Source organism: Gossypium raimondii, chromosome 13, assembly GCF_025698545.1.
Source record: "Gossypium raimondii isolate GPD5lz chromosome 13, ASM2569854v1, whole genome shotgun sequence".
NCBI lineage: Eukaryota > Viridiplantae > Streptophyta > Magnoliopsida > Malvales > Malvaceae > Gossypium > Gossypium raimondii.
The window spans coordinates 1,634,986-1,660,291 of record NC_068577.1 but is presented as its reverse complement, the minus strand read 5'-3'; the positions used below and the strand labels follow the sequence as shown (position 1 = coordinate 1,660,291).

General features: G+C 31.8%; 3 protein-coding genes across 4 annotated transcripts; 2 read left to right on the top strand and 1 right to left on the bottom strand.

The window, feature by feature from the left end:
* Nucleotides 1–6,948: 6,948 nt before the first annotated feature.
* Nucleotides 6,949–8,263, top strand: LOC105784506 (dof zinc finger protein DOF3.6). The gene is made up of 2 exons (XM_012610404.2): nt 6,949–7,107; nt 7,220–8,263. Exons 1-2 carry the CDS (start codon nt 7,060–7,062, stop codon nt 8,009–8,011), a joined length of 840 nt encoding a protein of 279 aa, XP_012465858.1. The 5' UTR covers nt 6,949–7,059; the 3' UTR covers nt 8,012–8,263.
* An 8,964-nt stretch (nt 8,264–17,227) lies between these two features.
* On the top strand, nt 17,228–18,960 carry LOC105784147 (actin). Of its 2 annotated transcripts, none has more exons than XM_012609946.2 (5): nt 17,228–17,352; nt 17,447–17,516; nt 17,602–17,995; nt 18,069–18,682; nt 18,759–18,960. In XM_012609946.2, exons 2-5 carry the CDS (start codon nt 17,457–17,459, stop codon nt 18,822–18,824), a joined length of 1,134 nt encoding a protein of 377 aa, XP_012465400.1. In that variant the 5' UTR covers nt 17,228–17,352; nt 17,447–17,456; the 3' UTR covers nt 18,825–18,960. The 2 variants fall into 2 exon arrangements, with proteins under 2 accessions (XP_012465400.1, XP_052481925.1); XM_052625965.1 differs by having other exon boundaries at nt 17,287–17,352; nt 17,442–17,516.
* Nucleotides 18,961–20,991: 2,031 nt separating this feature from the next.
* Nucleotides 20,992–22,026, bottom strand: LOC105784528 (uncharacterized). Its single transcript, XM_012610435.2, has one exon. The coding sequence runs from the start codon at nt 21,818–21,820 to the stop codon at nt 21,149–21,151; it is 672 nt and encodes a 223-aa protein (XP_012465889.1). The 5' UTR covers nt 21,821–22,026; the 3' UTR covers nt 20,992–21,148.
* Nucleotides 22,027–25,306: the final 3,280 nt, after the last annotated feature.

The following is a 25,306-nucleotide window of genomic DNA, read 5'->3' as shown; positions in this document are numbered from 1 at the left end:
TTTAATTTTTGTTCAAACCTATTTTTTGAATTTTTATTTGTTAAAATCCTACCAAATTTGAGCAAGATTTCATATTTAAATGAATTATATCATTGAACAAATCCGAAATAACTTAGATTAATTTTTTAATATTCAAGTTGGAACTATGAATTGGGTTGGGTTTGCATTCAAAAAGAACTTGAAATAGAATGATATTTTCCTTTTTAACTGTCCTATAAAAATCAACCTTGATACTTTTTTTTTCTCTCAACCTTGATTCTTTCTTTAAGTTCTAATTGCATTTATATTAACTTATAAATATATATACTATTTTATTATTGAAAATGACATTATTATGTATGTTTGAATACAGATAGGTCTGTTAGGAATGAAGTTAGTTTTGTTGCGGCGGGGAATAACGAGAAATCGAGATGGGGAGTGGATACTAGACTTTAATAGATATTTGGGGAACTGCTCCGTTTTCGATGTTGAGTTGTGGAACATCTTGGATGGCTTGTGTAACACCCCTTAACCCTTATCCGTTGCTGGAAAAAGGTTATGGAGCATTACCAGACTTTTCAGATCAAATATGAATATTATATAATCATCTAGCATATACATCATAATTTAATCATATTGTCCCTTTTATGAGCCCTCGAGGCTCAAAATATGTGTTAGAAACAAATCGGGACTAAATCGGGTACTCTAGGAAGTTTTTTTCCGAAAACATCAAAAATTTTCAAAGAAACAGGGGACACATGCCCAAGTGTTAGCTGTGTGTCTCACACGGTCCAGTCACACGCCCGTGTGTCTGGCCATGTGGACTCAAAATGAACCTTAAACATCAAGTTTACCCTTCCCCGCAACCTTGAACACCAAGCAACTCAAAAACCAATCGTTCAATCACTTTAAAACACAATTTAATACCTTTAAAACATGTCGAAACAATCATCCTAGTTTCCTAACCAATGTACCCTCAAAGGTACTTCACACATATTATCAAAACAATAAAAAAAACACCATTTAAGCCAATTCTAAATTCATGCCAATTTCAACCCAAATTTGCCTATATCACTCTCACTTATGCATCAACTTAAACATTCCATATTAAACCTCAACTTAACACGTATAATCATGTATATAAGTAACCAATATCATCTTATAACATCATTTACATTCACTTCCCAAAATGACAAGCATAAGACATCCTAGGTACATGCCGACACAAAAAGAAATATACATCACCACGTTTTGAGTTTGGGATCATTGATGGATGTTGAATCGGCAATCTGACTTTAACCTAACCTGCGCACGGAAAACAAACCGTACGCTGAGTATAAACTCATTGGTATTTCTATAATTTGAATGCTTAAAAGTAAAATAATATAACATACAATAACTATATCATACAATTATTCAATTCATAAATAAGGTATTTATAACACATTCAATTTTTATCATTTCCTATCCCAGATAGCTTTTCACAATATGAACACAAATCATTTGAACAACAATATTGTTCATTCATATTCAATTCATAAATACACAAATAATGTGTCTCTAATCATATTTCAAATCACCACTCAATATTAATCATAACACTATTTTATTCAATAACCCCTATTAACATGACACGGACTCGGACGAATACACGGATCCAACCAAAACAAACTAGTTTGGCACCCAGTGCATCATCGGATAATTCGAAGCAATAAGTTGACACCCAGTGTGTCATCGACCATGTCGAAGTAAATTGAAACCTAGTACCTCATCGAATTTATCCAAAGTAATAATTTGACACTCAGTGTCTCATCGACTTGAAGTCAAAGTATCCCTGAACTCTTCCAATCCTATGGCATGCCATCTATATTCGACTTAGCCCAATACAATTAATAGGGTTTCAATTCACTTTTCTAATGCCACAATTATCCAATACTCAATTATCACATAAATCACAATTTCACATACATTCAATTCAAATATAAAAAATGATAACACTTACCTTATTTACTTACCATAAACATTTAAATTAAAATATAACAATTAATAATTAAATTTGGATTATAGAAATACAAACAAGAATTTCCGAGCTACTCCTCGTCAACTTTATCTTTTCCTTTCTTAGTCAAAGTTTCTGGTACAACGTTAGCTACGAAAATTAAAATAATTAAAATTCATCAATACAATACAATTTCACATTGAATATTTCAATTTTATTCAACTTTTGTCTAAATTTCAATTTAGTCCCTAAACTGAGACTAACTTTATTTCTTCAAAACTAATTCCATATTTTCATTCAATTTCCACTTTAGACTAAATTCAACTCTCTAGTTTTACTCAAATCCCTAAATTTCAAAATTTTTACAATTTAGTCCCTAATACTCAAAACTTATAATTTATTTTACAATTTAATCGCTTTTCATTTCTAACTTAAAATTCTATCGGTTTAATCCCAAATACTTAAACTATTCAACATGAACAACATATAAAAATTCAATATTTTCTAAAATTTCAACATTGGTTAAGTAGTATTTAATACTAGGATTCTAAAACATAAAAATTACAAGAAAATGGACTAAATTAACTTACCAATTAAGCTTTGAAGCCCGAAACCCTAATTTTTTCTCCTTTTTCTTTCTCTCTTTTTCTTCTCTTTTGATTCGCTTTGTTCTTCTTTTCTATTCTTTTCTTTCATTTATTTTATGTTTTAATTATTATAACAATATAATATAATAATATAATAATATATACTTAAATAATAAGTAAGTAATAATTATTATAAATGTATGTATTTAAATGTTACACATGTTGTACAGACCAATTTTTGACCCTGGGCCTAGTACCCAAACTAAACCCACTACCCAAATTAGGCCCAATGGTAAAAAAAAAACCCCCTAAGCCCAACAACAACAGCCCATAAACTAAAAAATTCACAGCAAACCCTAACCCCTAACCCTAGCTCCAGCCGCTGCAGCCACCGACCCCAACTGCCGCCACTCTTCTGCCACCTACTCTCTACCTGCTTTCTGCCATCGCCCAAACTGCTCACCTGCAAAGACAGAAACAAACACGCAAGGCAGAACCAAATAGTAGCAGAACAATAATAGAAGCTATAACATTGTATCAATCTGCTATAAAAGCAAAAAGAAAATGTAACTTTAGGGGGGATTGGTTCTAAGGGGACTGACTTTGAATTTGTAAAAGGGGGTCCTCTTTTTCATTTTCCTTTTTGTAATAGATAGAAACCGATCAAAAATAAAAAGCAAAAGTTGAAAAGAAATAAAGACAAGAAAAGGTTGTTGTTCTTTTTCTTTTCCGTTTTTTTTTCTCATTTTTTTCTTTTCATATTTTCGAAACAAAAATAAAAAAGGGAAGCCTTTTTACCTTTTTGGTTGTCGCCGGGTGCTCGGAGACCGAGGAGACGATTCGAGAGAAAGGGGAGACTTTTGGTCTCCCCGCCATGTCTGTGGGCCAAGACACCATGACCGATTGGCCAAGACGACGGCTCTTGGCGGGCCCTTGCCGGAGAAGAGGAGAGGGAGAGTGTTTTGAAGTTTTTTGAAAAGAAGAAGAATGAAAATTTTTTAAAAATCGACTTAAATAAGCTTTCAAACAGCGTCGTTTTGGGCGACTTCTTAGGCACCAAACAGCGCCTGTTTTGACTGACTTGATTAGTGACCCAACCCGCTCCGGGGATCGCGTGTTTTTAATTTTTGGGCTATTTGTGCTGTGATCCCTCCTATTTTGTGGCATGTTGCAATTTGGCCCTTTTCATTATTTTCTTTTATTTTAATTTACCCCATAATTTTATTTTTGCTTCAATTTGGTCCATTTCAACGCTGCGTTTTCGTGCTGTGGTTTATTTGCAGTTTTGGTCCCCTTCTCTCAGTAGCATCACAATTTAGTTCCTTTTATCTTTTTTCATTTCGATTTCACCCCGTACATCTTGCTTTTACTTCGATTTAACCCTTTTTTTAGCATTTTTATTATTTTCTTCATTATTTTTAATATATTATCATCTTTTATTATTATTATTATTATTATTATTATTATTATTTATATCATTATTACTTATCATATTATTATTATTATTATTATTATTATATAATAGCTTATACATATATACATGTACATATATTTTCTAACTTATTTAATATATATGAGTACTCATTTTTTTATATCTATATGTATATTTATACCTTTTCTCATGAATGTCTATATACATACTCATGCATATATATTTTTATATATATATATATTAAAATATGTATATTATATATATATTTTTATTTTATGTTATTTTTATCTTACTTTATTTTTTATAATTCACATACGTATATATTTTCTTATACGTGCATATATTCTTATGTTTTATAAAATTTACGCATACCCTTCTCATAATATACATGTACATATTTTAACCTTTGTAAATATATACATATGCACCTACTTTTTACATGTATTTCATTATTTTCAAATTTCATAATTTCATGTACCTACATATATATGTACACATTTTATATATATACATATTTATTTATCCTTTATATTTTAAAATATATTTTATATATATTTTATAAATATTTTGTAATTCACGTATACCTACATATTTTAATTTATATCTATATTCATATATATATCTTTTATCTATTTTCTTCATTTATTTATTTATTTACATGTCCATATTTCATAGTTTTTATCTATTTTCCTTTATTGTTTTTTATGTTCATTTATGTATTTATTTATGTGTTCTTTTTTTATACTTTAGTTTATTTATTTATTTATTTATTTGCTATGATTGATTTATTTTATTATTCATTTTTTACTCATTATTTTTATGCACATTATTATATTTATTATTCCATTATGCATATTAATATCATATTTCAAAAAAGGAAAATATTTCAACTTGAGGCAATATTTTGCATTTGGGAAATTCGAGAAAACATGCCCTAAGGTGCTGGGTGTCGATTTTTCTCGTTCGACCAAATAGCTAAATATCCTTTTAAAAACTTTTCAAAAATAAGGCAATGTTTTGCGTTTGGAAATTCGAGAACGTGCCCTAAGGTCTTGGGTTTCGATTTCTCGTTCCACCAAATGACTTAATATCCTTTTCAAAAATTTTCAAAATAAGGCAATATTTTGCGTTTGGAAATTCGAGGAACGTGCCCTAAGGTGCTGGGTTTCGATTTCACGTTTAGCCAAATTGCTAAATATCTTCTTGAATTTTAATCCCTGCCATTCGAAGTTTCTTTTAAGGATTGTATTTTGAAATTCTTTAAAGTTTTCAGTTTTTCGACACTAAGACATTAAATAATCAACTAGGTACCAATTTTTGGGCGTATCGAGGGTGCTAATCCTTCCTCGTGCGTAACCGACTCCCGAATCTGTTTTTCTGAATTTCGTGGACCAAAACCGTTGTTTTAATAAAATCAAATCATTTATTAAAAACAACCACTTTTCAATGTGATCCGATCACACCTTATAAAAAAAGATTGGTGGCGACTCCCGTTTTATCAGTTTTCGTCAAAACCCAAGTCGACGCCGTTTTTCATCCAAAAAATGGTGTCAACACATGTTATTATCAATACCACACACTTGTTAATTTGAGGTTTAATTACTTATTTAGTCCATTCACTTTTCTCTAATTTATAATTTAACTTTCTCCCTATATGCAATCTAGTTCTTACACCTAATTCATCTTAAATTAAGCAAATTCACCTAACCAAAATCTAATTAACCACACAACTAACTTTGCAAATATTTTTATTAAATATTTACGAATCCGTTTTCCGAAAACGGAGACCCAAAAAAATACTTTCCAATACCCGTCACTATCAAGTCGTTACAACTTGGTTCTTTTAATTAGTCAATGCTATGATAGCGTCTTAATTCAAACTAATAATCTTGAGGCGGTTAAAGCTATTTAGGAGAGGCCTCCAGATGGTTCTAGTTCTGCTTTAATTAGAAGAATCCATCAGCTACTGACGTGGATTGGACATTGACACATTCGACATATCTATAAAAAAAGATAACCAGGATGTTGATAGACTGGTCAAATTAACTCATCATAGAACATACAATTTATGTTTGTTTGACGTCTCCCCGTTGGGGGATGGTTTAAATTGTGCAATTAATTTAAGTACTCTTTCTATATAAAAAAAATAATTATAAATCTTAAAAATAATCATAAAATGGATAAAAAATACTAAAAAAAGTGTATTTTATCGTAATTATAACAACAAATTATTGTGTCTTTTAATTAAATGTTTCAAATTGCTAGCAATTAATGTTTTCCCCATCATTAATTATTTTACTTCCTTTTATATTCCTGAAAAAGAATCAAATTAAATAAATTGTAAAAATATATATTCCACTTCCTTTCACACTTCTTCTTATCTCTTTTGGAATTAAGAGAAAGATTGTAGTACCCCACTGTGTCTTTCATGGTACTATAAAAATTTTGTAACTAAAAATAATGTTTAAGGGGACGAAAAACACAAAGCTACTAGTCGATTGTGACACATCCACCCGTAAGACCCTCCCCACTAACACTAACTTTTCTTGTTCAAATTATGCATGCATGCCGACGGATTATTATTAGGTTTAATATAATATTCGGTATTGAAATTATATATTTTATTATTTAAATTTGTTATTTTAAAACACCAATATTTTTTATAAGAGGACATAAATAGTTAATATGTGATAGATGTCATAGAATTTAATGGTATGAATCATTATTTAGCCCTTAACATTATTCTTTTTAAATTTGATCCTTAAATTTTTTTTAGCTAATTTTAATTCTTAACCTTTTAAAAAAGAATCAAATTATTGTTTAACGGAAACAATGAGTGAAACATTAACTTTTAACATTGTTTGCGTGACAACTTGCGTTACTATACATGTGGTAGTCAATTGTAGTAACAAATAATTCAAAAACATGCGACAGGTAATAATTTGAAAACGAAAGGTTTTCATGTTTTTAATCTTTCTCTGCGACACCCTTGTTTTGATGTGATTCTCCACCATTACTCCAAAACCTTTTACGAAAGATAGAAAGCTCATGTTCATTACACCATGGTTTTCTCATTTGTTCCACTCATAGATCCACTCAATTGGCAACAGGTAATAATCTTCTTTTCTTTTCTTTTTCTTCTCCCAAAAAGAAGAAAAAGTCAGTTAAAGGTGAATAATCTTCTTTTTATGTTGTTCTCTATGTATATGTTGAATTTTGTAGCCACCAACTCATCAACAAGATCAAGTTTTCACTAAAGACAATCATCATCATATCCATAATCCTCTGCTTCCACCGCCACCACCAGCTGGTGGTGGTGTTGGTATTAATAGGCTTGGTTCAATGGCGGAACGAGCTAGGCTAGCCAACATGCAAAAGCCCGAGAAAGCTCTTAAATGCCCTCGATGTGAATCAACACACACTAAATTTTGTTACTTCAACAATTACAGCCTTTCACAGCCTCGCTACTTTTGCAAAACCTGTAAACGATACTGGACTAGAGGCGGTGCTTTAAGGAACGTGCCGATCGGTGGTGGTTGTCGAACCAACAAGAGAAGCAAAGGAAGTAAACCAACAAAGTCTCCATCAATAGGCCAAATGAACCCAACACCGCCACAGTTGCCTCTATTATTGCACCCTTTACATTATCTTGGTGACTATATTTCTGTTGGAACAAGAGCTAGTAGTAACATGGAGTTTCAGATTGGAAATAGCTCACATGGTGATGGGTCAATGTTAACAAATGGATTAGTTCAACAGTTTCCATTTTTAACTGGCTTGGAGACTCCAACTGGGTTATATCCATTGGGAAGTGAAGGTGTGGAAGCTTCAAGTTATGGTGTTCATCATCAGCTTCGGTCTAAGCCATTGGAAAGTTGGATTGCTCAGCTGGAAGCTGTAAGTGATCAATACTGGGCTGGCGGCGGCGGCGGTCATGGTGGCGATGCATGGACTGATCTTTCTGGTGATTTTGTTTATAAATCTTTTCTTCCCCCAAACCCAGTGCAATATTAGTGAATTTCTTATTGTTTTCTTGAAATGGAGTAATGGATAAGGCTTTTTGTGGAAGAACAATCCTTTTGGGAAAGGAATTGACGAGAAAAAGAGGACTTCAGAAGAACTCTTGAAAATTATTTGCTCTTGTTCATTTCCTTTTCTAGTATTGTGGTGCTTGGTACTGAGTGATTGAAAAATTTTATGTAAAAATGTTTTTGTTGGGGTCATTCTGCTATGCTATAACTACTTTTACTTGTGGATTTAGTATTACGATTAATTTTAGTTCTTCTAATTTTTAAATCCATCCAATTTTAAAATTTTAATCTCAATTAAATCTGTTCATGGATTGCTCAGCCCAATAAGCTCAGGCCGATTTGGTTCGGAATGAGCCAAGGTTTTTTTTTATCTTCGATCGAGCCAGTTCAGCCCGAATTTAATTATAAAAATATATAAATACTAATATAAACAATATATTTTTAATAGTGAAACGGGCTTTTTGAGCGGGTTGGTCGAAAATGGGTTTGGGCTTGGAATTTTCTTTTGAACCGAGCTATGGCCCAACTCACGGATAGGTCTAGTTCAGACCAAACGGTAGCAGTTAAATTTGTTCGATTAAACTTTGCTATTAGTCATGTATTATGCCTAAAGTTATAGATTTGATTCATGTTCTTCAATTAGATCATTCTTAGTCACTCTATGTTTTTGAATTTTGAAATTGTAGCCTTAACGCAAACTGTAGTCATTAAATTAAATTTATTAATTATTTTTTCTTGTGATCATAATATGTGAAAATAACAAGCTGACATGGCAATTTACATGTGATAATATGTTTGCCACATCAAATTTTGAAAATAGTAGAACTTAACTTGATGAATTTAATAACTACCCTTTGGCCAACACTAAAATTTCAAAGTTCTAAAAGTACAATTGTGACTCCCCAAAATTTCTTAATTTTGAATTGTTAAATTATGTTAAGTGATTGATTTGATTTAGTGGTTAAGTGGTTTGGATTTGTACTTGTGATTTTGTGATCAAATCCCTTCCCTTCAATTTTTATTATTTTTGTCTCAACCCCTGACTTAGAATATTTGGCTTATCTTTAAATTCTCTGTTGGTTCAGTGATAAGGTCTTAACTTACCTTTTGGTCCTAAATTTGAATCTTTTTTCGTTCCATTTGTTTTCCATTTTCCCACCTTTGGTTCTTTTTCTTTTTCTTCCTTCTTCATTTTTGTTACAGAAAACTACCTTCTATGCCGTTTTTCTTCTGTTCTTCCTAGGGTTTTCTTTTTCGTTGCAAAACTAAGTAATAAAATAAGTGTTTTTCTGTAAAATGAAAAAGTTCAATGCGTATTTCCTAAAAACTTGTAAGAGATTTGCTAAAAGTAATGCTTTCGAAACACTCGTTTATCAAGGTTAGATCTGGAGTTTTAAAACGAGTAATGTGATTCCTCAAGATCCGGTCATAATGTCTAGGCCGAGTGTACAACAATGAAAGAAAATGATCAAATTAAAATATATAGACTAAATCCACAACTTACGTGTAGAGAATGACTAACAGAAGAATTTAACATTTTTTCAATTTATTTGGATATTTCCCATGCCATTTTTTAGTTTTAATGTTACAAATAAGATATGCTCACAAGTACAATGTAAATATATATAAACAATGTAAGATAAAGTTAATACAAAGCACAATGAATAAATGAATAAAAATAATATAAACAAAACTCATATACATAATAAAACTAAAATCCACACATCACTATTAAAAAGATTATTGCATTTTATTTTCCTCTTCTTTGTGAGTTTGAATACCATCATTTGCCAAAATGCTAATCTTAAGTTTATATACATTAGGAGTTAATAACATATTATAAGATAATTAATAAAACAAACAATTTTAAAAATTTTAACTAAAAAAATATGAAGGTTATAACCTTTTAATACAAGATTTCATGTGATTCACTCAATTTAAGAGTGTGGCCCGATTTTGAACTATTGCTTGCATCCAGAGACCGTATCAAATGAGCACGTGTCTACAGCTGAAATGATCAATGAATGTGGAGAATGGGATTGGAATCGGCTTCATGCTCTTTTGCCTGACGAGATACTGCGGCGATTTGCTGCTAAGCGATCTCCGATGATGGTGATGTTAACGACTTTCCTGGATGGCGTTGGGATAAACATTGTCGCTTCACCCCAAAATCAGCTTATGCTCACTTGAGTGCCACTAGTGCAACTATGGAATCTAATCGGTGGAGGCTAGTTTGGATAATGACTTGTCCATAAAGGGTTAAAGTTTTCCTTTGGCTAGCAGCTCAGAACAAATTACTAACAAATGAAGTGAGAGACTGAGAGTTTCAAAGACGCCTTGCAGTTGATGCCACTATGCAGCCTGTGGAAATGGGGTCGAGACCATCGACCATGTGTTGCGATTTTGTTTCCTTACTATGTCAGTTCGGCTGCTACTTATCCGACCTGAAAATTTGTATAAGTTCATGAGTATGTCAATAGAGGAATGGTTATTTGCAAATATTACTGATGCGGAGCAGTTAGCTTTGGATCCTGACAACTGGGCCTGTATGTTCGAGGCTCTTTGTTGGTGCCTTTGGAAGCAACGTAACAGCAGGATTTTTATTCAAGGACATGTGGATTAGGATAATGTAATCAATGGAGCTCGTCAGCTGTGTAGTGTGCAGGCTGCTGTCTCGCAGAATCAGAGTCGTTGCCATGGTCAACACAAGGATCACAAAGAACGTCATTGTCCATTGGACTAAGCAGAGTGCCGATTGGCTAAAGGTGAACACTAATGCGCCGCTGCTGATGGCTTGGTTAGAAATCACGACGGATATTGGCGAGTTGGAATTACTCGAAATATCGGGATTTGTTCAATATTAGAAGCTGACATATGGGGTGCCTATGATGGATTGATGTTGGCATGGGAACTGGGTTCTAGGAGAGTTATCTTGGAAATGGACAGCTCAGAAGTTGTTACAATGTTGAAGCGACCGTTAGATGCTGGCTCAAACTCGGCTACTGTTCGTGATGTGGGAAGACTACTTAGGAGGTCGTGGGAGGTTACAGGGAGGGAAACCAAGCTTCTGATGCCCTAGCAAACCATGCTTTCAAGTGCCCACTGGTTTTCATATGCTCATGCAACCACCGGACAAAGTGCTGCAAGTTTAAATCAATCACATTCTTTTAACTTGTAAAATATAATATATTATTTAATTTATCAAGATAATTAAAATAAACATAATATATTAATTATGATAAGTTATCTTAATTACAATAAAATTTGGTTGCATTACAATATCTAGACCAATGTTACATTAAACGTGATAAATTGAAATTTTAATTCTGAAATCTTTGAATAATCTTTTATTGTGTCAAAATAAATTTGATTAAAAATTAATTAAGATAATTAAGAGAAATATCAGTTGCCCACATGGCATGTGTTAATAAATTAAATTGTCCACATCAGCTTTCAGTATTAAACTTAGTAATATAGAATATATAATATATACGATGTTACGAGAGAATATATATATATATAAAACTAAGAAGTTGGATTCATTAGTATTTATTATTTTTTGTTAAATTATGCTATTAGTCCATGTACTTTACGAAAGTTGTGGATTTAGTCTTTGTACTTTAATTTGGTCATTTTTAGTTCGTGTACTTTTTAATTTTTAAAATGTCAGTCCTCACCAAACAGTGGCACTATTAAATTCGTTAACTTAAGTTTTACTATTTCCAAAATTTGATGCGGCAAACATATTATCATATGAGTAGTGTCATGTCAGTTTGCTATTTCCACATATTACTCACTAAAAGTAAAATTAAAGGATTAACGACTATCATTTGCGTCAAGATTGAAATTTAAAATTTCAAAATGTATAGGGGCTTAGACTCACTGATCCACTTGGAGAATATAAACTAAATCTACAATTGTACGCATAGTACAAGACCAGTAATTGAAATTAACCAAATGAATTTAATTGTTGCTGTTTAAGTCAAGACTAAAATTTAAAAAGTTAAAAAATACAAGGACTAAAATTGTCCAATTCAAAAAGTACAAGAATGAAAATTAATTAAATTATAGGGGCTAAACCTACAACTATTACAAAGTACAGGGACTGATTAACCTTATTTTTTTCATTTTGGTTTAACAAAATTGGATTAAAGACATTAAGATTGAGTTAAAACTTTTATTGAGATTACCTATAAAATAGATGATATTGCGATTACTTCTAGATTACCAAATTTCGGCGCTATTTGAAAGGCCATATTACCAACTCAAGATAATCTTTTTCATTCAAACACAATAATATGATTATAAAATGTAAGATTACCGCTTGTAATCCTAAAACCTTTAAACCAAACGCCTCCAAGAGTAATGTAAGAGTTCAGAATAACATTCCCTCATTTTGTTTTGACTGATTATCTTTGATCTGGCAATCTTATATCCCCCATACAATAACAAAATTTTGGAATATAAGGATAATGTCAATACCATGTCTTCCGTAGATAATCTCAATCACAAAATTCAAGGTGAAATGTTTAGTTTAGGAAAATTTTGTCATTCTCTTTTATAATTTCATCAATTTCACCTAAGCCTTATTAAACTTTTTATTTCTTTCTTTCTAGTATTGCAATTTTGACACCCATACATGATAATAGCTTTATGGTATATGAAGATGTCCACTTCAATCAATAACATACTAGCACATTTCAATTAAAACAAATAAGAAGTGCATGACCTTCCTATAGAAATCAAAAGAAAGGATCCAATGGAAACCATGGAAACTCCACACCCATCTTTATAACAATTAATTTTATGAATAAATAGAAACAATTAGTTATTTTTTTTAAGAAAAAATTGCCTACTTTTAAACAACCACTCCGCTTAGCCTAAGTTGTAATGGTGGTAAATGAAGTATATTTCAAAAGAATTTATCCTACATTATTTGAATAAAACTTTAGCCCTTTGTTTTTAAACCATAATGCTCTATCAAATTTGTAAGAGTCAAATGAGAGGTTTGGTTTGTGTGCATGTGTGATAATATCACGAAGTTTAGTCGTTTTTTTTTCAAGTTATGTTCTTTAACCACACCAAAAAATTGTTGAATTCTGAGGGCATGCCTCAAGCTTAAAAGCTCAGATTTTCAGTTTCATAACTTATAGGCATTATACATAAGCACCAATTATACAAATTAGGCCACATTTTTCAAGCATACTTCAAGTTAATAATGTTCAAATACATTAAGCAAGCCACCATTTCTATATTATTCAATGTCATTCCATATGCCAAACACTTCGTCATAAATCATCACATCATTAAGCATGAAATGCATATATGTTCATCTTCATTTATGAATCAAAACACTAAATCATCACAAGTTACTAAACTCATTAAGACGAGAATACATCAAAATATATACCAAAACACTTATATACATGTCACAATTCTTTGACTCAAGATGACTAAATAGCTATTGAAATGAGAATAGTGTGAGCTTCGAAATGATCTTGCTTGACGTGTTCCGCAAGGTAATGGTCTATAAGGAAAAAGGAAAACAAACTAGGTAAGCATATAAAATGCTTAAAACCTTACCTTATCTTTCAATTAGATACAACAAGATACTAAGCTTGGCATAGATTGGCTAGACATGGATAATCACACATCAAATAAATGAATTTTAACCTGTAAATAAAACATATGATACCACAATAACATTTCATGCTAATTCATGTCATTTTGATTAACAAAATTCAAAACTTATTCAATCATGAAACGATACAATTGTATACATGCCAAAGTAAATATTTCAATACCTTGTTCAAACTCAAATTTAATATTTCACCAAGTGAATGTCAAGATCATTATACCTCATTTCAATTTCTCAATTCTTGTAAATTATTTTGCCCAATGAACCCTAGTAAACAAACTCAGATACATAGGTATCTACGTCACACCAGTTGCTCGTCCAAGCTAAATATATTCATGTCAGGTTACCCATCCAAGCTAAACCTTTAAAATAACATCATGTTACTCGTCCGAGCTAAACTTGTGTCACATTTATTTGAGTGTTTACAATAAACGCTAGACCTCGACAATCATCTATAATCAATCTCATAATAGCATACACAAAACCCTATTGGTATGTCAATCGTATCCTAACCTTTACTAAGTTCACATAGGCCTCTTTTTCACTTTATAATCATCACCTTTCAATTTAGCCGATTTTCTCACCTTTTGTATCAATTCTCAACCAATTTAATATTCAATCAAGCATATATACATAGAATTGAAATGCATGTAGTCTAAGTTATAAATACCATATGAACTTACCTAATCAAACAACAAATAAGTTGAATCTTTAAGGACTAATCGACAATTTTGGTTTTTCTTCGTTTATCTTGGTTTTATCCAATTCTTGGTCAAAATAATTATTTCATTCAATTCATCAATATTAAACATTTATACATTATATGAATAAACCTATGAAACTTCATTTTTGGTACCCTTAAAATTTTACATTTTATTCAATTTAGCCCTAAAATCGAAATAGTTATAACTTTCAATTTTAAGTCTCGATTTAAAACCGACTTCAATTACATTTATTACAGACCCTCTACTATCTATTATTATTGAAATTTCATATCAATTTCACAATTAATTCACTTTAGTCGTTATGTGCTTAACTAATAATTTAAACATTACAATTTAGTCCTTTTCACATCTAAGCTTAAAATCTATCAATTTAACACCAATTTCTTCAAGAAATCACCAATGACAACTTTCAAAAACTTTAACAGTTTTACAAATTGGCACATGGGCTGCTAAATCAAGCATTTATGACTTTAAAAACATACAAATTATAAGGAAAGTACTTGGAAAAGGTTACCAATTAAGGACTGAAAGCTTCGAGCTCAAAAATGACTTTTTCCCCTTAGGTTATATGTTGCTTCAATGAAGAAGAAGAAGAAGAAAAATAAAGATGACAAATGCACTAAGTTACCTTTATATACTTGGTTTAAATCTTAATTAATCAAAATTAATTAATTGAATCTTAATTACTTAACCTTAATCACAATTAACTAAAATTCGTGGATGTTAACACCATTCTCCACTATTGGATGAAATAAAATGGTTTATTTACCATTTGGAACATTTAGCTATTTAAAAATATATAGTGATAAGACTTTTACAATTAGTCCTTGTACCCTAATTAAGCAATTGATAGACAGAAATTAAAGGACTAAACTTTGATTCTATTATACCAACTTCGTAAATATTCATATTTGATATTTATGGACCCGGTTTACGAAAATGGGGTTCCGAAATTGTCTTTTTTGGCATTACTGAAAATTGGGTTGTTATAGTGTCAGTATAAGGCATCTAATTATTATGAAGCTCACCTAGGTGTATCAGGACTCGAACCACCAATGTGAGGCATATAGGTCACTTACGTGTAGCCATAGTTCTGCCTAAGTGGTACCATGGTTGCAGGTAAGTGGGTCATACACGCACAAGTGAGCTTCATAATTATTACACGCCTATATTGACACCTCTCTCTTGAGCTCTGCAACTCCACCAACTAAGGTGCTCCTAGCTATGTGAAGTAGGTCCACTAAGCAACTGCTCCCGACATGTTGGCTCTTGGTAGAGCATGGGAATCAAAACTGTCACCGAGGAAGTTAAGAGACCATCAATTACCTGACAAGCAACATCTCAAAAATTTCTCCTAAAAAAATCGACTCCTCAATATCTATTTTATCAATGTAAAGATATTTTTAAAATTTTTAATATCAAATAAGTAGTGATTTGAGCTTATAAAGTGGTAAAGACCAAACCATGATGGTGAAACTTGTCCAATACAATATCTATCATGATGGTGAAACTTGTCCAATACAATATCTATCATGACTTGTTCTTATCCATAATTTTTATAACCAATTTAGTTGGTAACTACTTCCTATTTATTTATCCTTGGAATTGAATATTATTTGATATCTAATTTTAATTTTAATGTTCAATTTGATACTTCAATTTATTTTTTGTTCTAATTTGATATTTAAGTTTAAGTTCAATGTTCACTTTGGCACATGAGTTTTTCAATTTAATATTTAAGTTTTCTTTTGTTTCAGTTAAGTACTTAATTTTGGCTTCAATATTCAATTTAATACCGAACCTTTTCTCTTCTTTTTTTTTTGTCTCATCAAGTACCAATGCTTAACACGTGTACCAAATTGAAATAAAAAAACTCAATCATCAAATTAAACATAAAAACAAAATTCAAGTAGCAAATAGTAACTTTTTTTAAAAGCCATTTTTTTACTAAATCAAATGGCTTCACATAATATAATGTATTTTAATGTGAAAATGGTTGGTCCATGGAGTACTATTTTCTCATTTAATTATGAGAGTCTTTAATTTTGAAACAATCTAATCTAAAAGATTATAAACTCTAAAACCTCACACCTAATAACATTTATTAATTAAAACCTACAACACAAAAAACCATTAATTAATTAAATCTCCCCATCGCATGATATCTTGTTGGCATATTTCCTTTTATCGTGATTAAGGTGACAAATTATAGATACTCCAGTCTTATATGTTAGCTTAATAGTTAGGGTGTTTATAGCCTTAAGTGTTATCTAAGTTCGAGTCGCGCGCTAATTATATTTTTATAATAAATCCTTCTAATTTATTTATATTCAATAATTTAACTTACAATTTTATAATACATCATTGTAAAATTTAAAATCATTTAAAAAATCTTCTTTAAGTTGATAATTTTTTTATAAATTAAATACACTATTAAAATCTAAATACATATTTAAAATATAATTAATGTTATAAGAAATAATTCAGTGGTCCCAATATTTAAATTTAATTAATAATCTATATTCACCTATTAATAATTAAAATTAAATTAGAAACTATGTAAAAGACTATTAATATTTATATTTAAAAATTTTAAATTATTTTGTTTTAAATTTAAATATAATTATATTATTTAAATTTAAAATAGATATATTTATAATTGTGAAAATTATAACAATAAATAAAAGGAAAAAAAAACAAAATCAAACCTTAGAAAATGAGTGGCATTTAACAAATACCAAATGGCAAGGTGAAAAATAACTTGAAAATCCGTTAAGAATGGGAGCCAATCTTTTTTTTTTTCCCCAAAAATATATGAATAAAAACAAATTAATCCAACGGCTCACATTCACTCTCATCCCCTTTATAAACTCCCCTTCCTCTCCTCTCTTCCCTCGTCGTCTGCTTCTCGCTTTAATCCTCGCTTTTCTCCGCCATCAACCACTTCCTCGTTTTCTCAAGGTCCTTTCCCCTTCATTTTGCTGTTTTCTTTTCTGGGTTGTTTTCTTAGTAGGATCTATGCATCACTGAATTGTCATTTGTTAATGTAGAGCAGGTTGTAGAAGATGGCAGAGGGCGAGGATATCCAACCCCTTGTTTGCGACAATGGAACAGGAATGGTTAAGGTAAATCATTAAAATTGCCTCTCTTTTTTTATTATTCTTTTTATGTAATATTAAGATTAAAGGTTTATAACATGTTTATGTTTAGGCTGGATTTGCTGGGGATGATGCACCACGAGCTGTGTTTCCTAGCATCGTCGGTCGGCCTCGGCACACCGGTGTAATGGTTGGTATGGGCCAAAAAGATGCATATGTTGGTGATGAAGCTCAATCAAAAAGAGGTATTTTGACGTTGAAATACCCTATTGAACATGGTATTGTTAACAACTGGGATGATATGGAAAAGATTTGGCATCATACTTTTTACAACGAGCTTCGTGTTGCTCCGGAAGAACACCCCATTTTACTTACCGAAGCCCCTCTTAACCCTAAAGCAAATCGTGAGAAGATGACCCAAATTATGTTTGAGACCTTCAACGCACCTGCTATGTATGTCGCCATTCAGGCCGTGCTCTCTCTTTATGCCAGTGGTCGTACCACCGGTAAGTAACCATTGAGTGGCTAATGATTTTAATAATTTTAGTATGGTTCTCATAATTACATCTTGTTCTGTAGGTATTGTGTTGGATTCTGGAGATGGTGTTAGCCACACGGTCCCTATATACGAGGGTTATGCCCTCCCGCATGCTATTCTTCGTATCGACTTGGCTGGCCGTGACCTCACCGATAACCTTATGAAAATTTTGACCGAGCGTGGATATTCATTCACAACCACAGCCGAGCGGGAAATCGTGAGGGACGTGAAGGAAAAGCTATCATACATTGCTCTGGATTTCGAGCAGGAATTAGAGACCTCTAAAACAAACTCATCGGTAGAGAAGACTTACGAGTTACCCGATGGTCAGATTATTACCATCGGGGCCGAGCGTTTTAGATGCCCTGAAGTGCTTTTCCAACCATCGATGATCGGTATGGAAGCTGCAGGCATCCACGAGACAACTTATAACTCGATAATGAAATGTGACGTCGATATTAGGAAAGACTTGTACGGTAACATTGTACTCAGTGGTGGTACAACTATGTTCCCCGGTATCGCTGATAGAATGACCAAGGAGATCTCGGCTTTAGCTCCTAGCAGCATGAAGATTAAGGTTGTTGCTCCACCTGAGAGGAAGTATAGTGTCTGGATTGGCGGTTCGATCTTGGCTTCCCTTAGCACATTCCAACAAGTAAGTTAATTTACTTTTACATTACAGGCTCACATTTCGTTCGATCGATGACTTACATTAACCTATTCGGTCGCAGATGTGGATCGCCAAGGCAGAGTACGATGAATCGGGTCCATCAATTGTCCACAGGAAATGCTTCTAAATGTTTTTCGACATGAGCTTTGTTCTATCAACATATGTCGGATAGAACGATCAAACATTAGAGAAAGAGAATTGGAATTTGTGTGGACCAATTCTTTCCATTCTTTTTAATGAGAAGTTGGTGTTTTTACCATCTATATCTGGTTTCTGTGGAATCCCATCTTCATCCATTACTGCCATTACCATCTTGCATTCTAAATTATCTTAAATGACTTGAATCTGAAGTGAAGGAGTAGAATTCCAACTTGAAATTATTTTACTTCAAATTCAAATGGCAATCACATAAATACGAAATGACCTGGGAAATTGATAAAATGTAATCATATAGACAAGTGTTATTTCCGTACAAATTTTAGCCGGGATGGGTGGCTGTGATTGAATTTGAATCCTTAATAGGTTGAGAATGGATGGATTTCAACACCTCAAATGTCTTTTTCTCTTCATTTAAAACCTTCAACTGCTTTCCCCGTTTTTTTATTCCTTTGAAATTTGAAAGAAAATAACCCCATATTTTTTGTTTAACTAGTATTACCACGTTGATTCTTAAATTACATTTCGTAATGGTAAAAATCTAATTTCATCATTTTAATAGTTCTTTTATAATTTTTAAATGATTAAATTAAATTTTTAAAATTTTAAAGGATTAAGTGGGTGGGGCCTGCCAATCCTCATTCTAGAAACACATTTTACTAAATTATAAAATTTGTTTTTCTTAACAAGTTTAATTCTTTTAATATTTTTTAATCTCAATTTTCACAAAATTATCATTCATTTTACAATTTTACTTTTCATTACAATTTATATATTAGTAAGTAAACTCAAATATCGTTGTGAGAATCAAGTCTAGAGTTGTAAGACAGGAGGCAATAAATGCTTGTTAGATTATTATTTTGCAAGGTTTTTGAAATTGTACCAATTACACTATCAATTTTTAGTTCAACTAATTTATGTATTCAACCGAGTTAATCAATCCAACCTTCTCATCATTTGTATCACCCTCTAAAGCTGAAACCATTATTTTTCGGTTCAAGCAGCATCAATCCCGATGATAATTGAGACATAAATTCACAGTCTTTACAAAACCATAACCGAAGCAATTTCACCTATGTACTAGGCATGCTTTAAGAGTACATTCTCCTCTTTTTGATATTTTCTAGATGACATAAAACAATAAATAAAATGAAAGATATATTTATTACTAACAAGCGTTGGACGTAATAGTAATGCACATTACATTTTTGAAGAGAGACGACGATTTGAGCCTTGAAGATAATATTATTGAAAGGGGAAATTATAAACCAACCATAAAACAAATATGTATATAATTATACAAAATCAAAGTTCATTTATTAAATTTTATATTAAATCAAAATTTATATTTAATTTTAAGATTTATCTCTTTTAAAAAATAAAATACGAAAAGTGCACGGGTCGATGAACGATTGTTATACCTCAGCTTAATGGATCCAGTCTACTTACTCAACGTTAATGGGCCTAGTCCTTTTGAATTGATTTATAATTTTTATAATTTTTTATTATTTATTAAATTTAGTATTGATGATTTGATTGATTCGACCGTCAACTTAATTTTTAAAATATTGACATTATGCGTGACTTCAAAATCTTATCAAATCGTAATTTTGGAAATAACATTGTTAGAATGAAAAAAAGGTAGACATTGAAATATACTTCAACTTCAAGAGAATGCAGATTGACTTAAACATGGAATCACTATCATTTTCAAGATAAATTGATCTAAATAAGTAAATCGAAATTTAATTTAATATTTAAAAATGGAAACCAAAAGTGGTGGCATGATTAATCCCACAAGAACAAATCAGAAAAAGAAAAGGAAAGCATTTTCTTGTTCTTTGACTTTTTAGACCATAATAAACCCTGCCTTTGGGTCCCCATCTCTGCTTCCATCATTTCATTCCAAAAAGAATCCAAGCCATTCTAGTTCTCTCTTTTTTGTCTCAAGGAAATAAATTAAATTTACATTCATGATTCATGCAGCATCATCAGACTTTAAGTACATGTATATCAGACAAGTTTACATCCTTGAAATGTTACCACATGTATATGCTAATTTTTCACAAGATTCACCCAAGTAATTTAGAAAAATGTGGTGTTACTGCTGCCAGTCAGCAACTTCTGCTCATAAACTGTTGAAAAAGAACTTGCAAATTTATTCATGCTACAAATTTGTTGAAATATATATATATATATATAATTAATAAGATGAACAAAAAATCATCCAATAAATAAACCAATCTCCCCCCAGAAATAAAACTAAAAAAAGATCAAAAGAAGAAAAATGAAAGATTAATGAGCCATTGCAAGTTGAGGGGAGTAATTAAGGCTTCTCTGATTAGGCATAGCAAGCATAGCAGTATGATCCAAGAAATCTTTGAGTGCCACAACTGATTGCAAAATAGTCCTCAAATCGTCAGCACATGAAAATCCCATAGTTCCAATCCCTCTAACTGCATAAACATAGAACGTAATACACCCTTTCCTGAACTTAAACCTCGCCATTTCACACCCTTTTAACCCTCTTATCAGCTTCTTGTTGACTTCACCAAGTGGGATCTCTGATGGCCAAACTCTATCTACACCCAACTTCATGGCTTCCGATTCGAAAACAAATAGAACCACTTTGGATTTCTTGGTGCCGAGACCTAAGGTGAGTGTATGCCAAGCATGGTGAGCTAAGATGGTGAAATTTGTAGGTAAAAAAGCTGTGGTGGTAGGGAAAGGAAGCTGCTTGTTTTTGTTCAACAACGGTGGGAAATCAAGTAGTTTGGGTAATTCTAGTGGCCTTGCTCGCCTGACTGTGAACGATTTTACAATGAACTGCCCACCAAATCTTAGACCCTTTACTTCATTGCTAGGCTTGAATGAAAAATCCGATGCTGGTACTGATGATTTAGTTGTTTGATCATTGGGGTGTTGATGTTTTTGCTTCTTGTTCTTCTTCTTTTCCTTCTCTTCCATTTTTCTTCCTATAAGGTTTTGGGGTTGGGGGGGGGGGGGGGGAAGGAAAGGTGTTTTTGTTGTTGAGTTTGATATCAAAACCAATCTAAAGCTTTTTGGTGGTGTCAAGTTATTTGTTGCCTTCTTTCTCACTATCCCTTTTCCTATCTTCTTCTTTTTTTTATCATTTCTTATGAAATTAGATGATGTATTTTATTAAGGTTTAGTTTTGTCATTTCTTTAATGTATGAAGCTATGTGAAAGTGGGTTGTAGAGGTGGAGTAGGTTGGAGTTATTGAGTACTCACCCATGGTATTGGTGTACTAAGCTCATGATGGTTACCACTTCTTTTCATGTAGGGAGCACCTTTAACATTGATGCCCTTCCATCAATTCACATGACCTTCTTTTACATGGTTATGACATTACAATCATTTCATCATTTATCAATGGGATTAAGATTAAATATATGGTCAATGTGTTTTTGTTTTATTTTATTATTATGGCCTTTTTTTAAATAAAATTAACTAAAGTAATGTAAATTTGTTACTTAATATACAATTGTTTTAAAATTTCAAAATGAAAAACAAAATTGATTTAAACCTTTTGATTTCTTGGGATAACGTAAATATTAAATTTAATCTTTTAATGTTTATATTTCATAAAGAGTCAAATTGTTAAATTTTAACTAAAACATTAACTTTTAACGATTTTGACGTAGCAAATCGGCGTGGTAGCCCACGGGCATTTCATGTTGACATGATACTATTTGTCTTATATGTCATGTCAATAAATAATTTTAAAATTATAAAAATATTCAAAATTAAAAATAGATAAAACTTCATAATAAAAAAATAGCACAAAGTACACGTGGATTGTCATGCAGGATGTCATGTTTAAAATTTTAACATTTAATTAGTATTTTCGTTAAAAAACAATAATTCGACTCTCTTTTAAGAAGTTGATGGATAAATTTAACTAAAAGACTAAATGTGAGGTGTGGTTACATTTTGATTGGTAATGTTGAATGGAAAGATAAGGGTGGCTCACCTCAATAAACATAAGTGAAGGTGCCTTTAATCATTCATAGGGAAGAAATTTCAAAGGTTCAGAGAAGACCAACTGTATACGATACTCCTGGATATTGGGGCCATCCTCCCACTGCCAGGTTTCTTTGTCCCCTCCATTTTCTTTTTTTATTTTTAATATACTTTTGTTAAGTATCATAAATGAAATAAATTTTCTTTTAAGCCAATCCATTATTCTAGTTTCAATATATCAAAATATTCAAGGGCTCTTTTATTTTTTTATGTTTTAATTTAATAACTTAGGATGTGTTAGAATTCTGTGACTTGAATCCCGTTTAATCTGGTTTAAAAAGTTTGCGGTGCGACTCATTTGTTAAAGAAATAAAATAAAGAGGCAAAATTGAATCCGTGTAGGACTATATTTTGTCTATTAGACGGGTTGTTTAACCCTTTAAAAATTGCGCATAGTCGCAAGCCTTTGTATATTATTATGTTTCAACATTAGTGAATTTCTCTTCCTCTGCCCATGGTTTTTCCTGATAAGAGTTTTTCACATAAAATCTGCGTGTTTTTATTTTTCTTTCTTATTGCTTTGTGATCATTTCTACTGTCATTATCGACGTATCGTATAACAGGATGTGTTTGATAAATTATGAAAATTCTCATTTTATTGAAATGAAAATTTTCAATATTTAAATTTTTTAAATGTGTTTGATAATCTTATTAATTTTTTAATTAATACAAAGTCTTTAACAAAAAAGTGTTAAGTAAATTTTAAAAATAATAGAACTTAATGAATTTAATAGTTATCATTATGTCATGCCTAAAATTTTCAAATTCTAAAAGTACATAGATTGAAAATGATCAAATTAAAGTACAGATATTAAATCCACAACGTACACAAATTGTAGGGTCTAATAGTAAATTTTCACTCTCTAATTTGTGCCATTTATCGTTAAAGGAAATGATTGTATAAAATAGTGATACCACATCATTCGTATCCCTCTTCCAATAATTTTATTCCACAGCATTTCTTCCACAATTAACGTTTTTTCTGGACATTGATTAATAATAATTCAGTTAATGTGTAGATGCATATATGAAGGTCACTTTTGCATTAAAACCACCGACATTGCCCAAACCTCAAGGCAAAGCATTAAAAGTCAACAATATATTTAAGATATGAGATATATTTTTTATAAAAATTTATGGGAATATAATAATACTTCATGGTCTTCATTGGTAACGGAGGATTTCGATAAACCATTGAGTCTCCCTCACATTACTCCACGCATCTGGTTCTCATGAGACGATGGTGCGGAGGGTTGTATTGGAGATGGCCACATAGGCGGCACCAATATTAGCATCGTCTAAAATGGCCTCGTGCATCCACTGGACAGCTTCTTAGGTTTGACAATACGTTTGAACTTCTCTCTGGTTGTAACTAGCACGGGGAGATACCATCACTTCTTCCCCGCCTCCTTGAGCTTCCTTGGGGTCCCCTTAATAGTCTATTTTGATCCCCCCCTCATGTTTGAGGATACCTGATCTTGCACTGGGTTGTTTTCCCCCATCTGTTCCTATACCCACATCATAGGTTCATTACTCTCCTCCAAAGAGATTCCCATTGCCATCGCCTTACATTCCTCTCCTTGCCATCGTTCTTTTAAACAACAATTAGTTTAGCAAGTAAGAGAGCACAGAAGTAGAAAGAAGTTCATTATCTGGACATGCAACGTCTTTTACAGGGCCTTTACCATCCTGAATACAAAGACTTTTTGTCTTTTAATGGATCCACCTTTGAAATATTTGAAATGGGTAGTCTGGAGTTCCAGTCGTAAGCGCAAGGCCTATATCAAGAGAGCCCATTACCCTGTTGGTGTGAATTACATTGTTCAGCACCCTAAAGTCCTGTACAACCCTTTTCGAGTCGAGTAACACCATATCCGATTTACCAATATTTTTTCCTTGGTTCCTATTCCCATCATACTTTTTCACCCCTTATTTTTACAGTTGCTCTGTTGCTATTTGCAAATTGTTTTTTTTTGGTATTTGAACTAGTTGACTTACTCTAGGGGATCCTTGTTTGATTTCTTACTCTTGGAGGTGTCTGGTAGCCACCTGCAATATGTTTTTTTGGCTAATTCGAAAGATCCGAATACCACCACTTGCATGTTTTGTCATAAAGACAACCAAACGTGGCATATTCGGAGCCAAACAACATCAAGTCAATAATCATAGAAATGCCAAGTCGTGCTTGAAGACTCTAGTAAATGTGAGAGAGGAGCTAATTTTGTCCTATAAGAATGAGAAAAAAAATTAAAAATTTATGATAAGTTATTGGATTTTAATGAGTTCAGCAATATTGTGGAAATTGATGAAGAAGATAAAAGGAAATCATAAGGGCAAGTGACCACTTCCATGTTTTAACAAAGAGAATTCTCCTATGGATTCGTTCATCTCTCAAAAGCCAGAGACAG

What these genes read in the sequence shown, in the direction of transcription:
- LOC105784506 (XM_012610404.2), top strand. Translation starts at nt 7,060, where the DNA reads ATGGTTTTCTCATTTGTTCCACTCATAGATCCACTCAATTGGCAACAG. An exon ending in ATCCACTCAATTGGCAACAG is followed by an intron (nt 7,108 to 7,219) that starts GTAATAATCTTC and finishes TGAATTTTGTAG; the next exon opens with CCACCAACTCATCAACAAGA.
- LOC105784147 (XM_012609946.2), top strand. Translation starts at nt 17,457, where the DNA reads ATGGCAGAGGGCGAGGATATCCAACCCCTTGTTTGCGACAATGGAACA. An exon ending in TGCCAGTGGTCGTACCACCG is followed by an intron (nt 17,996 to 18,068) that starts GTAAGTAACCAT and finishes CTTGTTCTGTAG; the next exon opens with GTATTGTGTTGGATTCTGGA. An exon ending in CCCTTAGCACATTCCAACAA is followed by an intron (nt 18,683 to 18,758) that starts GTAAGTTAATTT and finishes ATTCGGTCGCAG; the next exon opens with ATGTGGATCGCCAAGGCAGA.
- LOC105784528 (XM_012610435.2), bottom strand. Translation starts at nt 21,820, where the DNA reads ATGGAAGAGAAGGAAAAGAAGAAGAACAAGAAGCAAAAACATCAACAC.